The 15,435-nt window shown below is 37.9% G+C and overlaps 1 protein-coding gene across 1 annotated transcript in view; it reads right to left on the bottom strand.

Annotated features, from left to right (window-relative positions):
- The window catches only part of SLC49A4 (solute carrier family 49 member 4), a 98,751-nt gene that overhangs the window by 78,419 nt on the left and 4,897 nt on the right, over positions 1-15,435 (bottom strand). The window contains exon 2 of the mRNA XM_068546618.1: positions 10,997-11,090. Within this exon, the coding sequence (XP_068402719.1) occupies positions 10,997-11,090 (94 nt within the window). The remainder of the gene's footprint in view (positions 1-10,996; positions 11,091-15,435) is intronic.

Consider the following 15,435-nt stretch of genomic DNA (forward strand, 5'->3'; position numbering starts at 1 on the left):
CATTTCTCATTTCATTCTTTACATCATAATTGTTAATGGCTCCACTGATAGTCTATCATACAGATGTACAAAAACTCATTTAACATTTTCCTAATGTTTGTTACTTATTTGTTAATATTAATAATGGTGTTGTGATAACCTTTGTATGAAAATATTTGCCATTTCCAAATTATTTCCTTAGGGTCAATACGTCAAAGGGTATGAACATTTTAGACCTTATGAAATATACTCCAAAGCTGTATTTCAGAAAAGCCTGTAGCAATTTACAGTCCCATCAGTAGTGGTCAACAGTGCCTGCCTCACCAGCATTGAATACCACTATTTAAAAAATACTCACCTAGGGGCTTCCCTGGTGGCGCAGTGGTTGAGAGTCTGCCTGCCAATGCAGGGGACATGGGTTCGAGCCCTGGTCTGGGAGGATCCCACATGCCGCGGAGCAACTGGGCCCGTGAGCCACAACTATTGAGCCTGAGCGTCTGGAGCCTCTGCTCCGCAACAAGAGAGGCCGCGATGGTGAGAGGCCCGCGCACCGCGATGAAGAGTGGCCCCCACTCGCCGCAACTGGAGAAAGCCCTCACGCAGAGGCGAAGACCCGACACAGCCAAAAATAAACATAATAAATAAAAAATTAAAAAAGAAAAAAACTCACCTAAAAATAAAGAAAAAAATTAAAAAAAAATTTTTAATATAAAAATAAAAATTACACACATACAAAGTTGTTGTGTTAGTTTTCTATTGCTGTTAAAACAAATTACCACAAACTCAGTGGCTTTAAGACAACACTCATTTATTCTCTTACATTTCTGTAAATCAGAAGTCCAACACGGGTCTCACTGAGCTAAAATCAAGGTGTGGCACGGCTATGTTCCTGTCTGGAGGCTCTAGAGAAGGATATGCTTCCTCGTCTTTCCCAGCTTCTAGCAGCCACCTGCATTCCTTGGCTCCTGGCCCCCCTCTTCTGTCTTCAAAGCCAGCAACAGTGGTTTGAGTCCTTCTCACACTGCATCTCTCTGACTTCCTCTTCTATCTCTTCTTTTAGGACTTTTGTGATTACATTGGGCCCACCTGGATAACCCAGGCTAATCTCCCTATTTTAGGGTCAGATGATTAGCAAACTTAATTCCACCTACAATCGTAGTTCTCCTTTGCCGTGTAACAGAACACATTCATGGGTTCCGGATATTAGAACATGGACATCTTTGGGGGATGAGGGTGTTATTCTGTCTGTCACACTTGGTAAGGCCAAAAGGCATCTCCTTGTTTTAATTTGCATTTCTTTTTTTGACTACTGGTCTTTTTTCCCATTGGTATATTACAATTTTTCTTATTTTGAATGAGTGCTTAATATATTTATTTGTATTATTTACCTGTTCTTACCCTTATTTTGACAAATATTTTCTCCTGTTGGTCAATTTTGTTTTAAGCTTAACAATTCGTACACTCAACAGTTTGTAAGTGGTCAGATCAATTTTTCTCTTTATAATTTTCCTGTTTTTCATGCTTTAGAAAAAAATTCCTATGTAGAGATCAGATAAATATTCCTATATATTGTTTTCCAACTAAATATTTAACCATTTAATTCATCTGAATTTATTTTGATGCATGGTATAAAACGAGGATCTAAACTGATCTTTTCCTCCTAAATAGCCAGTTTGCCTGTGGTAGAGACAATAAACTATCCCCCAGTGTCCATTCTCTCTATTTTCCTTTCAATTACAGAGCACCCCAAGTCTGTGCTGGGGTGAGCTACAGTCTGCATTTCCAAGCTCCCCCTGCAGTGAGGTGGGGCCTTGTTACCAAGTTTGGGCCAATGTGATGAGAGTGGGAGGATTTCAAGGTCACCTCCTTGAGGATAAAATGCTCTCCCTGGTCTCCCTCTCCCTCTCCCTCTTCCTGTGGGATGAAATGTGACTACAGTGCGGATTAAATCCACTCTGGACTGTCCTGCCAAGGCACCTCCCTAGGGAAGCAACAAGATAGAGGGAACTTAGGTTCCTTTGTAGAACAGAGCTGCCTAGGCCCTGGCCCACCTGCCAACTCTGGACTATCACATAAGAAAGAAATACTATCTTGTTTCAGCCATTATATTTTGAGACTCCTCACTATAACAGCTTAACTGTTCCCTGATTGAGAAATTAGCTCCAGAATTAGGATTCTGCATTCAGAAAGGCATAACATATTTGGCACTGACTTAGTGGCTGGGCTGCAGGCTGAAAAGGCAGGTGACTTGTGAGATGCAGCAAAACCACTGCTTGCGATTACCTGGAACTGGCTGGAAAAAAATCAGAACACTACTCTGTTTCCTGCCCCTTGCTGCTCTTAGGATGGCACTACAAGAGAGATGGAGCCAGGCAAGTGGTAGCTGGTTTGCAAGCACAGATGGAAGGGACAAGATCTCTGCTAAGAGAGTTTCTCTCTGCCCAAGGCCTACTATCCAAATTTAATGAGAATCCAGGAATTTGAAGCCTCAGGTTGCTTCTGTATCCTAAAATGGCAGGAAATAACGTCCTTCAGAGCCTGTCTAGCAGCAAAGATCAAATTAAAGGTGTTATTTTCCTACCCAGGTCTTTTTTCAGATGGCATCCCGGTAGCCACCACGAAATTGAGGGAAAAGGGATGAGCTGAGCAGAGAAGGAGTAAAGGAAAGGAGATTCAGCAGGTGTAAGAAACACAGCCATAAGTAAAAATCTTTGGATGTGGCTACATTTACATGAACCCACTGGATGTATATAGAGAAGCCTACTAAATGTTTGAGGGAAGTGTATCACCAAAGACACCGCAAAATGGTTCTATGAAGCTTTAAGATTGCTTGATTCCTAAAGTAATCCTAAGGTCCCCAAATCAGTATCAAGCAGAAAGTGAAACACAACAGCTGTGTAGCCCCTAAGAACGGCATAGCCTCCAACTTCAGGTGTATTCACTAAGAAGAATGGACCAGAAAAGAGCCTTCCCAAGGACAAAGCCAAAATCACAAAGAACAATCAAAGGGGTTACTCCCAGAGAACCACAAAGACCTGATAAAAGCCAGAGACTCTGGATTTTGAGTTGGACGCAATAACTGGACAGGACTGTGGGTCTTCTCCTTTGAGGAAACATGAGTATGTTCTTTGCATGGGAAGAGGGGGTACATGGATACATGGAGACATTTGATAGCAGAGACTACTAACTGTCTCCTTACATCCATTCTCCCTTTCTTTTGCTATAGCATCCATGCATTTTTTGTTGTTATTTCTTAAATTTATTTTCAAACCAACTTTGTTACCCGGGACAGAGAACAAATCCTCCCACTTCTACAAAAAGAAATCAAACATGACATTCCATGGCAAAAATGAGACTTCCACAATCTTCCTAACAGGAAGTACTTGTTTCCAGTTGAAATTTCCTACCCCGAGGAGTACTGCTTAATTTAGTGCCTTGTACCATTATTTCTGTTTATGCTGTGATAGCTATATCTTTTTTTTTTTTTTTAAGCATCCTTGCATTTTAACTGGGCACATGGCTGCTGAGCTACATTTCCAGCTCCTCTTGCAGATAAGTGTGGCCATGTACTAAGTCTGTACCAATGGGATGTGAGTAGAATTGGTACATACAGCTTCCTAGTCATCATCTAAAGAGGTAGTCACTTGCCCTGGATGTCCTATTTCCCCTTCCTGTGGGCTAGAATGAAAGCACTGATGATGAGCCAGCTTTGACCACCTGGACAAGGATATCACCCCAGGGGATGTTAGAACAACAGAAAAGGAACTTGGGTCCCTGGAACAGAGCTGCCTACATGCCTGGAGCAGTCCACTATCTTTTAGACTGTTTCTTGGGAGAAAAGTAAACTTCTATTTATTGAGCTTGTGTATTTTTTATCTCTTTACACAGCTTAGCCTATGCTTTACAAATACACAGACTGTCAATAAATGTTGACTGCCGAGTTATGAATTTAAATAATGAAATCTGAAATCTGCAAACCAACATTTGTTAAGAATGTCTATTATGGGGGCTTCCCTGGTGGCGCAGTGGTTGAGAATCTGCCTGCTAATGCAGGGGACATGGGTTCGAGCCCTGGTCTGGGAAGATCCCACATGCCGCAGAGCAACTAGGCCCGTGAGCCACAACTACTGAGCCTGCGCGTCTGGAGCCTGTGCTCCGCAACAAGAGAGGCCGCGATAGTGAGAGGCCCGCGCACCGCGATGAAGAGTGGCCCCTGCTTGCCGCAACTAGAGAAAGCCCTCGCACAGAAACGAAGACCCAACATAGCAATCAATCAATCAATCAATCAATAAATCTTTAAAAAAAGAATGTCTATTATGTTCATTTTCCCATTCTCTTTTCAAAAGTGCTTATATTTTTATATTATTTTATAAGTTGGATATCATATTTGCAACACATATTTTTCCTAGTTTGTATTTTAATTTTATGATTTTTTTTGGAAGCATGAGGGTTCAAATGTTTATGTAGTCAAATCTACAAATCCTTCCCTTATGATTTCTTTCACTGTTTTTATACTTGGAAAAGCAATCTCTTTAGGGATAAGATTAATTTTCCCTTACACTGTTTCATTTTAAATATGAAGCTCATCAATCCATTAGGAATATATTTTAATGCACGCTGTATGGTTAAGTATCCACATTTCTTTTTCTAATATGTAACCAATTTGCCCAAACACATAATAGATAAATCTATTTAATAAAATATGCTTTATTTAGTAACCCTACTGATTTATGTGCTTATTATTATATGTTAAATTATTACCAATGCCTACTTCTGGCCTATTTTGTTCCTGTAATCATTCTGTTGCAGATAAAATAATCTTTTACTTGTTTGTGCCTTTCCGTATTAATAGGAAAAAAAAATCTATGGCAAATCTTTATTCAGAAGAATAAACAGACATTTGCAACAGACTTTGAATATATTCTCCATAACTTTCAACTCAGTTTACTCTGAAAATCCTATCAACATTTGTGATTATGATTATGTACAGTAAGGAGAGATGGTTATAAATCAGGGAGGGGGTCTCAGGGGATTTCTGGATTTCTAACCTGGGTGATGGGTACATAGCTGTCTTTTTCATGATTATTTCACTAAACTGTACATAAATGTTTTATGTACTCTTCTATATGTATACTATATTTAACAACAAAAAAAGTAAATTTAAAAATTCATATATGATCTTATAAGTCCTTAGAAGAAATGTCTCAGAAATAATCACATTCCAAAGACAATCAAAGGGGAACAAAAGTATCTTCCAAAAATCTAAAGATCACTTTACATATCTTCTATTGGCTTTTTCCCCTGTTAAATGCTTATTATGAGGAGTTAACCTCCTACCAATCTTTCTTATCTGAATCCCATCTGACCATCATGGAGAAATATAGTCATGAAATCTGACCTCTGGAGTTTTAAGAGTCAAATTGCAAATAAAACTATTAAATAGAAGATAAATCTTAATCTGCTTTAAAATAAGACATTAAAAATATTATGTGATTATACTGTAGGATGGGCAAGCACAATGCAGTTACTATTTAAAGTGAGGATGCTATGTACCTAGGGCAGTCAGGTTGCCAAACTTAAAATGAGTATAAAATTAACTAAAGGAGCTTGTTAAGACTAAATGAGTAGGACTGGGGTGGGGCCCAGGGATCTGTATTTTTAATAAGCAGCTTGTCTGTGGACCATACTTTTAGAACACACTGATCAGAATCCTATGTATTTTACAGAGAAGAGTCTTCGTTCTTAAATCAACCAATTGTTCATTCTTATACCAAAGGGTTTATATTTCTATACTGGGGAAATTTACATATAACCCTTCCTTGCCTTTCCTTCTCTTAGTCTCATTATTGAAGCTCTGATGTGTTCATTTTAGTTTCTCTTAACTAGTGTTTTCAGTCCAAAAGGTGATATATTCACATGGTAAAAATATTCTCAAGCAGAGAAAAGAGTATAAAACAATAAGTAAATCTCCTTTCCACCCCAGACTTCCAGGTTCCCAGGCTTCCTCCTCAGAAACAACCAATGGCAATGGTTTCTTTCAGAAACAGTCCTTACCAAATACATCCCTCCCACTTTTTTCTAAGTAGGAATATATTAAACATAACATTAAAAACTTAGTCTTTTATAAAACTCAATGATATATCTTGGAGATATTTCCAAATCAGCACTTACAGAACTTTCACCTCCTTTTCACAGCTACATACTATTCCACTACATACTTCACCATCACTAGTCCTTTGTGGAAGAAATTTGGGTTGCATCCAGCCTTTTGCTATTACAGGCAAAGCCACACAAATGTGATTTTCCTTACAAACTGGTAGAGCTTTATATGTGGGCTAATTTTCTAGAAGGACAAGTATTGGGTTAAAGGACATGTGCATTTTGAATTTGATAAATACTGCAAAAATGCCCTCTAAATAGGATGCCCCAAATTGCTTGCACATCAGAAATGCCTATTTTTCCCTATACCCCGGGCAACACAGCACATTATCATATTTTTCATCTTTGCCAATAAACAGACATATAATTGCTCTTTTAATTTTCATTTCTTTAATTATTTTTTGAAATGCTTTGCCTCTTTTTTTTTTTAAATTAATTAATTAATTTATTTTGGGCTGCGCTGAGTCTTCGTTGCTGTGCGCGGGCTTTTCTCTAGTTGCGGTGCACAGGCTTCTCGCTGCGGTGGCTTCTCTTGTTGCAGAGCACCGGCTCTAGGTGCACGGGCTTCAGTAGTTGTGGCTCGCGGGCTCTAGAGTGCAGGCTCTAGAGCGCAGGCTCAGTAGTTGTGGCGCACGGGCTTAGTTGCTCGGCGGCATGTGGGATCTTCCTGGACCACGGCTCGAACCCGTGTCCCCTGCATTGGCAGGCGGATTCTTAACCACTGCGCCACCAGGGAAGCCCTCATTTCTTTAATTATGATGAAGTTGTTCAGCATCTTAAGATTTGTATTTCAATTTCTGTAATTACTTGCTCATATCTATTACCCATTTTCCTACTGACTTGCTATTTTTCTTATTGATTTGACAGAGTTCTTTTCAACTAAGGAAATTATCCATTTGTCTTATTGTTGCAAACATTTCACAGTTTTTAACTTGTCTTTTGACTTTGTTTTATAGTGTATTTAATCATGCAGATATTCTACATTTTTATTTAGTCAAAAGTATTAAGCTTTTCTATGGCTTCTGGGATTTGTGTCTTAGTTGGAAGGTCTTCCCCATTTTAAGATTATTAAAAACCAGTCTCATTTTCTAATACTTCTGTGGTTCATTTTTTATATTTAAATGCTTGATCCAATTGGAATTTACTTAAGTGGTAAGGCAGAGATTTAGGGCTCTTCATTTTTTTTTTCAGATAGCTGAGCAGTTATCATGAAACCATTTACTAAACAATTCGTCTTTTCTGGTATGGTCATTTTAAATGTAATATTGCCAGCTACAAGGCATTTCACAATGGAGTGTATTTCTAGAAAATCTGTGTTTACTAGAACCATACTATTTAACTATCTAACACGTTAGTAATCTATTGTTAATATTAATGAAAATTACACTGAATTGAAAGAGAATATGTTATGAGAATCACTGGATACACCCTATGATTAAAAGCAGATATGACCTACTATAAGTTCACCTTCTAGAAGTTTGTAAATTGTTTACTGGGCATGCTATATTGTATTTCACACTATAAAGTAATGCCATCTGGTGCTATAGAGCAATGCCACCTGCAATTTTTTTGGTATGATTTGCTTCCCAATCATAGAAAACATGCTTTATAGTTCATTATTCTAAGTTCTTTATTTATTTGTGATGTTAATAAAAGTGGCAAAATAATTTTTCTTGAATTTTCATTGGTACTCTGCAGATGAAAGAAATATTGATACTATGAAGAGGTAGACCACCGTTAGGAAGGTGGTAATAATAATTGTATTGAGGAAAGGGCTTGTCAGAAAGCTGCTACTCTCATGTCTTAAGACTCATAGAAGATAAAATACAGGAAGTAAAGGGTGCAGGGACACTGTTCAGAAGGCTGGGTCAGAAGCTCAAAAAGCTCCAAGTGGAACAGGGCACAGAAAAAGATCGCTAAATACTTGTCTCAGTGCTAGCCAAATGCATATTAAAGGTCTCTATCCCTTCCTCTTCAGTGTCAGATGGAGACTGAAGCTTAAAAGTGGTGGTCTATTGAACCTACTAGTCAAAATACGCATTCTGATTGCAGCATTTTCATTTTAATAGCTGCATATGCATTGTTAATAATACTGCTCTAAAGAAATAATGCATGGACATAAAGTGAAGTCTCATTTCAAGGGGATAATATCCTAACATTCCTTATAGGTGAACAGACAAAGACGGAAAATTCAACTTTTACTTTTTTTTAATGAAAGTTTCAATCTCTCGTAACTCTTTATTTCTCTTTCTTTTCTTTCCTTTCCTATCTTTGTTTACATTTCTTTATGAGCTCTATTTTTCATACCATTTTCTCTACCAACAGAGTCAACTCTTTATTATTCCTATAATTTTATATCTGAAAAGGATATGAAGGGATATAAGATTAGAGAGAAGCAATAGAATGGATGGCCCAAACAGAAGAAAAGCTAACAAAAATACCAGTAGGCATTTTTAAAGAATGCATTGTTGAATTTAAGCTTACACTGAAATCTGTACTCAAAGACTGTAGATGCTTAAAAAAACTGGATATTTGAAAAATTACGAACATCTCAAACACGATGAAACTCATCTGTTAAAACCTCACTCAGAAGGATAGGAAATGAAGACCAATGTTCCACAGGAACCCAAATGATTTTGCTATCTGCCTTTTAAAATATGAAACACGTACTCTAAATTTTCTGGAAAGATAACGTATTTTGAAAATTTGAAAAGGAACAGCATTTAGTTTGAAGTGAAAAATTCTGTTCCACATGAAAGTCAACATCTTATACCTAAAATCCATTCATTCCTCCTCCTGTGCCCCATGTCTCTGTTAATGGAATCAACAATTTCAGAGTCTCCAGAGTGCAACCTCAATCATATCACCTCTGATATCTTTCTCTCATGTTCTCTCTCGCATCTGTGCTATCCTTTCCATTCCTACAACTTCCCAGGGCAACGGAGTCATTCTGGACTCCTCACTTTCTCTTATTCCCTTTATTCAATCCACTGGCAAATCCTTCAAAATATAATCAGAATTTGACCACTTCTCACCACCACCACCTCCATCACTATGGCTCAAGCCGCCATCATCTCTTACCTGGTTTATTTTACTGGTTCCCTACCTGGTCTCCTCACTCTTGCCCTAGACCTTCAACATCAGTCTATTCTCAATAAAGCAGCCTGTGACCATGGTTCTCCTCAGCTCAAAGCTGCTAATGATTTCCTAGCTCAGAAAAAGGTGAAGTCCTTACGAGGTCTTGAAGGACCTGGTCTCACACTCCCGCCACCACCCGTAACTGCGCTGGTCTAATTTCCTACCACTCTTCCCATGAAGTCTCTGGTTCAGCGGCTCCAGCCCTACCAGCCTCCCTGCCAGGCGTGCTCTTTCCTTCCCACCTTTTATACTTGCTCTTCTCTCTGCCTGAAATGCTTGTCCCCTACATAATGCATTGTCCATTCATTCCTTCAAGCTTTCTCCCCAAAAGGTATCTTCCCAGTAAGAGTTTTTTTGCCCATTCTTTCTGAAATTTCACCATCCTTCCACTGACATTTCAAATCCTTCTTTCCTATTTTATTTTTCTTTCCATAGCACATACTATATAGTTAACTTATTTATCTAGTTTATTGCCAGTCTCCCCAACTGGAATGTAAACTCCATGAGGTACAGATTTTTCTACTGTGTTTTCTGCTATATTCCCCATGTGCAGAAGAGAGCTTGGCACACAGGAGGAGCTCAGTGAATTTTGTTGAATAAATGAACTAATAAATGAATAAAGAAATAAAACAAAACAATGACTCCAGCTTGGGCTCTCACTGCATCTTTCCAGGCCTCCTGCTGGTACTCTCAACCCTCTGTAGTCAATCCTACAGACTTCAAATCAATAGTTTACCTCATATACGTCTGATCCTATTGCTGCTCAGATTAAGAACCTAAGTGGCTCCCAACTGTCCAGTGAGAAACTGCAGTTCTACAGGATGGCGTCAATATCCTTCACATTCAGGATACCCTTTTCTAAACTCAGCTCTTTATATTCCATTCTTATGTTTTATTCAGTACACCAGTGTCTCCCAAACTTGAGTAATTTATGCTCCTTTTTAAGGGGAAAAATTTTCTCAATGGCTCTTAAGGTCAAATCCAAGGATCCCAGTTTGATAAACACTAGGAAACTGACATCCTGGTTAATAAAAATGTCTTTTAATTACAGATTATTACTGGTTAAAAAATCTTTTAATATTATAACCAAAAGGAAAACAAAATTTTTTATATCTTCATATACCCTGCACCCCCTGAGAATAAATCCATGGACCCCAGGTACAGAAATGCTGCTGTACAGAAATGAAGCTACCTACCCATCCTGGAAGAGGCCTGTGCTTACCTGCCTCTGTGCCTTTGTTTCTGTTGTTCCTCTACGCTGGAATATCATTCCCCTAACTATAGTTACGAAAATTCTACTTATCCTTCAATGCTTACTTTAATTATCACCTTGTTCACGAGCCCTTCCTTTCGAGATCCTCAGCCAAAACTTATCTTAGTCTCTTGGGGCAATTTTATAAATCTTCTATGGCATTAACTACATTATTCTTCCTTATGTTATACTATTATTTTCCCATGGTTATAGCTCCCAGATAGCATGAAGATTAACTTGTTCTCTATTTATTTACACAACAACTAGTATAGTGTCTTCCACATGACAACTAATAAATGCCCACTGAATTAATCATGTCAGGAAAAAGAATGCTACTATAAATATGACCCTCTACTGATCTTAAAAATGGAACTGTTTACTAACAGCTTATAACCAAACATATATAATATACTCATAACAAAAGAGAAAAATGTGGAGAAAAAATTTTAAGTTGTTTATATGATTTACCTTCTTTTAAGCATTAAGTCTGATATAGGTATGCATCTTAGACCAGTTCCCAAAACCATAAGGAAGGATGTCAGAAGCACTGTTATCCGAAGACCTGAAAGGAAACAAAAATATCTGGATTATTTTCTATTTTCTTTTCAAGTAAGTCAATGTTAAGAACAAAGATTTTTTACTCAGTCATACTGGTATTATATTCTAATACAGCTTTTCTCTATAACTCCCAATATGGGGGGGAAAAAAAACTCTCATGTTGAAAATGAAATGATTCTAACTTTAATAGAAAACTTGAATGATCACATCGAGGATAGAGGAAAAAGTTCTATTCGCTCCGGTTTTTTAAAATGAATGGCTAGAATGCTTTGTTCAGATATAACAATAAAAAATATAGAAAATAATTTTAAAAGACAAGGTATTTTAGTTTTATATCTCAAATATAAAATTTCTAATTTTCGAATGCAAGCTGTTAATAAAAAAATTCTAAACTGCCCCTAAAAAGTTTTTTAAGATGATAGAATGCTTTAAATTTTCTCAAAAAATGACAAGTGGCCAATTACTTCTTTTATCTTATAATGAGGACAAGTTTGTTATAGGGTCTTAGGAGATGGTCCATTAGAACCCTCTGATTATTAATACAATAATAGTCTTTTAATTTTTCTTGATTTATTGGATGGCTTTCAACTAATAGAATGATGCTGTTAAAAAAAAAAAAGCATGGTTTAGGGTTTTAGATAATGTGGATCAGATAGCTTTTCCCTTTGTATTCCAAATTCAATCAATTATTTTGAAAATGTGCACCAATGGTCGGTTACATGGATAACAGGGCAAAAGAGAATATAAAATATAAAAACAAGGTAACCAAATGTAAAATAGATAGCTAGTGGGAAGCAGCCGCATAGCACAGGAAGATCAGCTCCGTGCTTTGTGTCCACCTAGAGGGGTGGGATAGGGAAGTTGGGAGGGAGACACAAGAGGGAGGAGATAGGGGATGTATGTATATGTATAACTGATTCACTTTGTTATACAGCAGAAACTAACACACCATTGTAAAGCAATTATACTCCAATAAAGATGTTAAAAAAATAAAAAAATTAAAAATAGAATGTGAAAAAAAACTAAGGTAACCAAAAATAGACACAATAGTCTATCTATGGCAGAATAATATAACAGGACTACATCTTCCTACTGTTGGAATGCTGCACTTTTCTATTACTAAATCAATGCTGCCTTACTGCTTGTAGCAGTCACAGAGGTGGCTTTCACTGAGTATGTGGCAAAGGTGGCAACATTTCTTACAATTTTTCCCAAACTCAGCACCTCCTTAAAACCATTTCACAATGAATAGACTTAAACTATTTAATGCAAATTTTCTCTTTTTTTTTCCAGATCTTTCTTTTTTTTGGCAGGGGGAGACGGTTAAATGCTTGGTTTTCAAAGGGCTTCTCTGCTTGAAGGAAATTGAAAGTCAACAAAACTATAATTATGCAGATTAAACAGAGCAAGAAAATAAACTTGAGATTCAGATCAGGCACACACATGCTACATTGAGGGTAATTTGTGATATGAACTGAGCTTTATATGATCTGAATATGATTAATATAATTTGGCAGAAATAATCCGGTAGAAAACTGTGCTTCGCAGGAACAAGTAATGCATACATACTGCTCATTTACTGCGTCTACTAACAGAACACAGATTTTAAAACCACATTATAGCCACAGGAAATAGAGTGTAATTAATAAAAAGAACATTCATGGTCATAAGTATCCTAAACTTGCAAAACGCTGCTCTTAAAAGGTTATACTGGGTGCCCTATGAGATAAAATTTTATAGATTTGGGACTATAAGGCTTACATTCTACATGATGTTTATTTTTTTTCTAATATTTGGTTTGTAATTAAGGTAAATAGCCACCAGGTGGGCAGTGGGACATTGTTTATGGCCCTACGGTCCAAATAACTAGGTTTCCTATTACAACTGCTGAAAGCTAACACACTTTTCTACTCAATTATGACTTTTATCAAACATGACAATGTAACAGCTGATATAAACTTTTAAGAGTAAAGAAGTTGTGAAAAGCTGATTATTATAAAGCAACCTTGCAGGTACAACTTGTGGCTTGCTTACTTTTAATTGTTGCCAAGTATTACTTAATCCACCTCAGCTGCTGCTCAGGTTTGAATAGAATGCTTTCTTGATCTCATTTGAATCTTGACAAGGCAGGACTCTGCAGTTCCATGTAATCAAAAAGATAACAACTGACTTTGGGAAGGAGAGGTATGAGGACCCCAGGAAAATATGCTTATGAGACATCTAGGACCTTCATATAAATAGATCCCAAGTGATTACAGTAGTAGGATGTGAGTGCAAAAACCATCTGATGAAAGGTACGGGAATAATTTCGGAAAACCAAACATGACTGAAAATAAAAATAAATTCTACTCAAAGATGGCATCCAGACTCTGCAGGAAGCCCCCTTCCAATGGATGAGATAAATCCTTATGCCAGGAACCTATTGGGTACAGGAAGAGAGTCTCCACAATCGGTGCCTAAAAACATGATTGCAAAAAAAAAAAAAAAAACCCCAAAGCGAAAAAACACCCCACCACACAAACCATGTGTAGTAGATGCACGGAAATGAGTTTGATCTGGTAAAACCACCTTCCCCAGGCCCCACACTTCCATCAGCTGGAGTGAAGCTCTGCTTGCTCCTGGCAAGACCACCTGCCCCACCCCCAACAGCTACAGCCTGGCCTGGCCACCCCGATCTGCCTTGGACACCAGGAGGACTAACCACATCATGCCCGCTTTTCCTGTTTACACTGATCACAAGAGACCCAAGATTCACAGGTCATCCTCGTCCCATCAGGGCTTTATGCATACCCAAATCCGACCTCATCTCTGCCAGCACCTCAGCTCCCCAGATCTTTCCACTGTGACTCCTGGAGCGCTCAGAATCAGCGGATCAGTAGAATCCCTATATTTTCAAGCTCTTCACTGTCTTCACCTTTTTACTACTCTGAAACCTCTTCCCTGAGGACAGTGTTTCGCCAGCCCCTTCCAGGTCACTGTTACTCCCTCCCCCCTAAAGCTCCCAGGCTTCTCTACATGCCTTGATTTCCTCTGGTTTAAGCACTGTGATTACGATGTGCCTTGCTGTAGTGTTATGCACGCTGAGATTTGCTTGGTGTGGTTTTTTTCTTCATGCTGTTTCCTCAAACTGGATTCTTGAATTTCTTAGATTTCTGGGTTTGTGGATATCATCAAATGTGGAAATTTTTCTGCCATTATTTCTTCAATTTTTCCTCCCCATTTTATCTCAATCCATGCCCTCTCCCTTTACCAATCTCTTCTCATCTGGGACTCTAATATGTATATTAGGCCACTTAAAACTGTCCTGCTCCCTGATACCTGTGGTTTTTTGTTTTTTTGTTTTCTCTGTGTTCCACTTTGGATAGTATTTATTACTACATCTTAAAGTTTGCTAATCTTTTCTTCTACAATGTGTAATCTGCTCTTAAATCCTGTCCAGTGTATTTTTTTGGTCTCAGACACAGATTACATTTTCATCCCCAGAAATTTAATGTTGGACTTTTTATGTCTTCCATGTCTCTCCTTAACATGCTTTGTTCTGTCTTCTTGAATATATGTGGCATATTTATTCACAGTAGCTGCTTTGATGTCCCTGTCTATTAATTCTATCATCTGTGCCATTTCTTGGTCTGTTCTACTGATTGCTTTTTCTCCTCTTTATGTGTTGTATTTTCCTCCTTCTTTGCACACTTGGTAATTTCTGATTTAGATGTCAAGCATTCTGAATTTTGTTGGGTGATGGATTTTTTTTTTCAACTCCTTTAAATATTTTTGAACAATGTTCTGGGATACAGTTATTTTTAATCTTTTCAAGCAGTACTTTTAAGCTTTATTAGGTGGAACCAGAGCAGCCTTTAGTTTAGAGCTCTGTTTGTCTTTACTGCTGAGGCAACACCCTTCTGAGTATTCAACCAAACCTCCTATGTATTATGAGGTTTTCCCATTCTGGCTGTTGGGAATGTGAACAATTCCCAGCCTTGTGTGAACTTTGAGAATTTTTCTGCCTGTTCCCTTTTCGCAGTCCTTTTCTCAGACTTAAGTAGTTTCTTCATGTGTAACTGCTAATCAGTGCTCAGCTGAAGACTCAAGAGGAACTCCCTGCAGATCTAGAACTCTCTCTCTGTGAACCCTTTTCCTCTCTGGTACTCCACCCTAAGAATTCTAGCTATGGTGGCCTCTTAAGACTTCTCAACTGTCTCCTCGACTTGGGGGGCTCTGTGGGGCTCTGTTTGAACTACAGATCTCTGTGTGAAGTAATCGTAAGAATCACTGACCTGCTCTACCTTTTGTCCAATGTCTGAAAACCACTGTTTCGTATACTTTTTGTTTTCTGTTTTTAGTTGTTTAAG

Source organism: Eschrichtius robustus, chromosome 6 (assembly GCF_028021215.1).
Source record: "Eschrichtius robustus isolate mEscRob2 chromosome 6, mEscRob2.pri, whole genome shotgun sequence".
NCBI classification, from domain to species: domain Eukaryota; kingdom Metazoa; phylum Chordata; class Mammalia; order Artiodactyla; family Eschrichtiidae; genus Eschrichtius; species Eschrichtius robustus.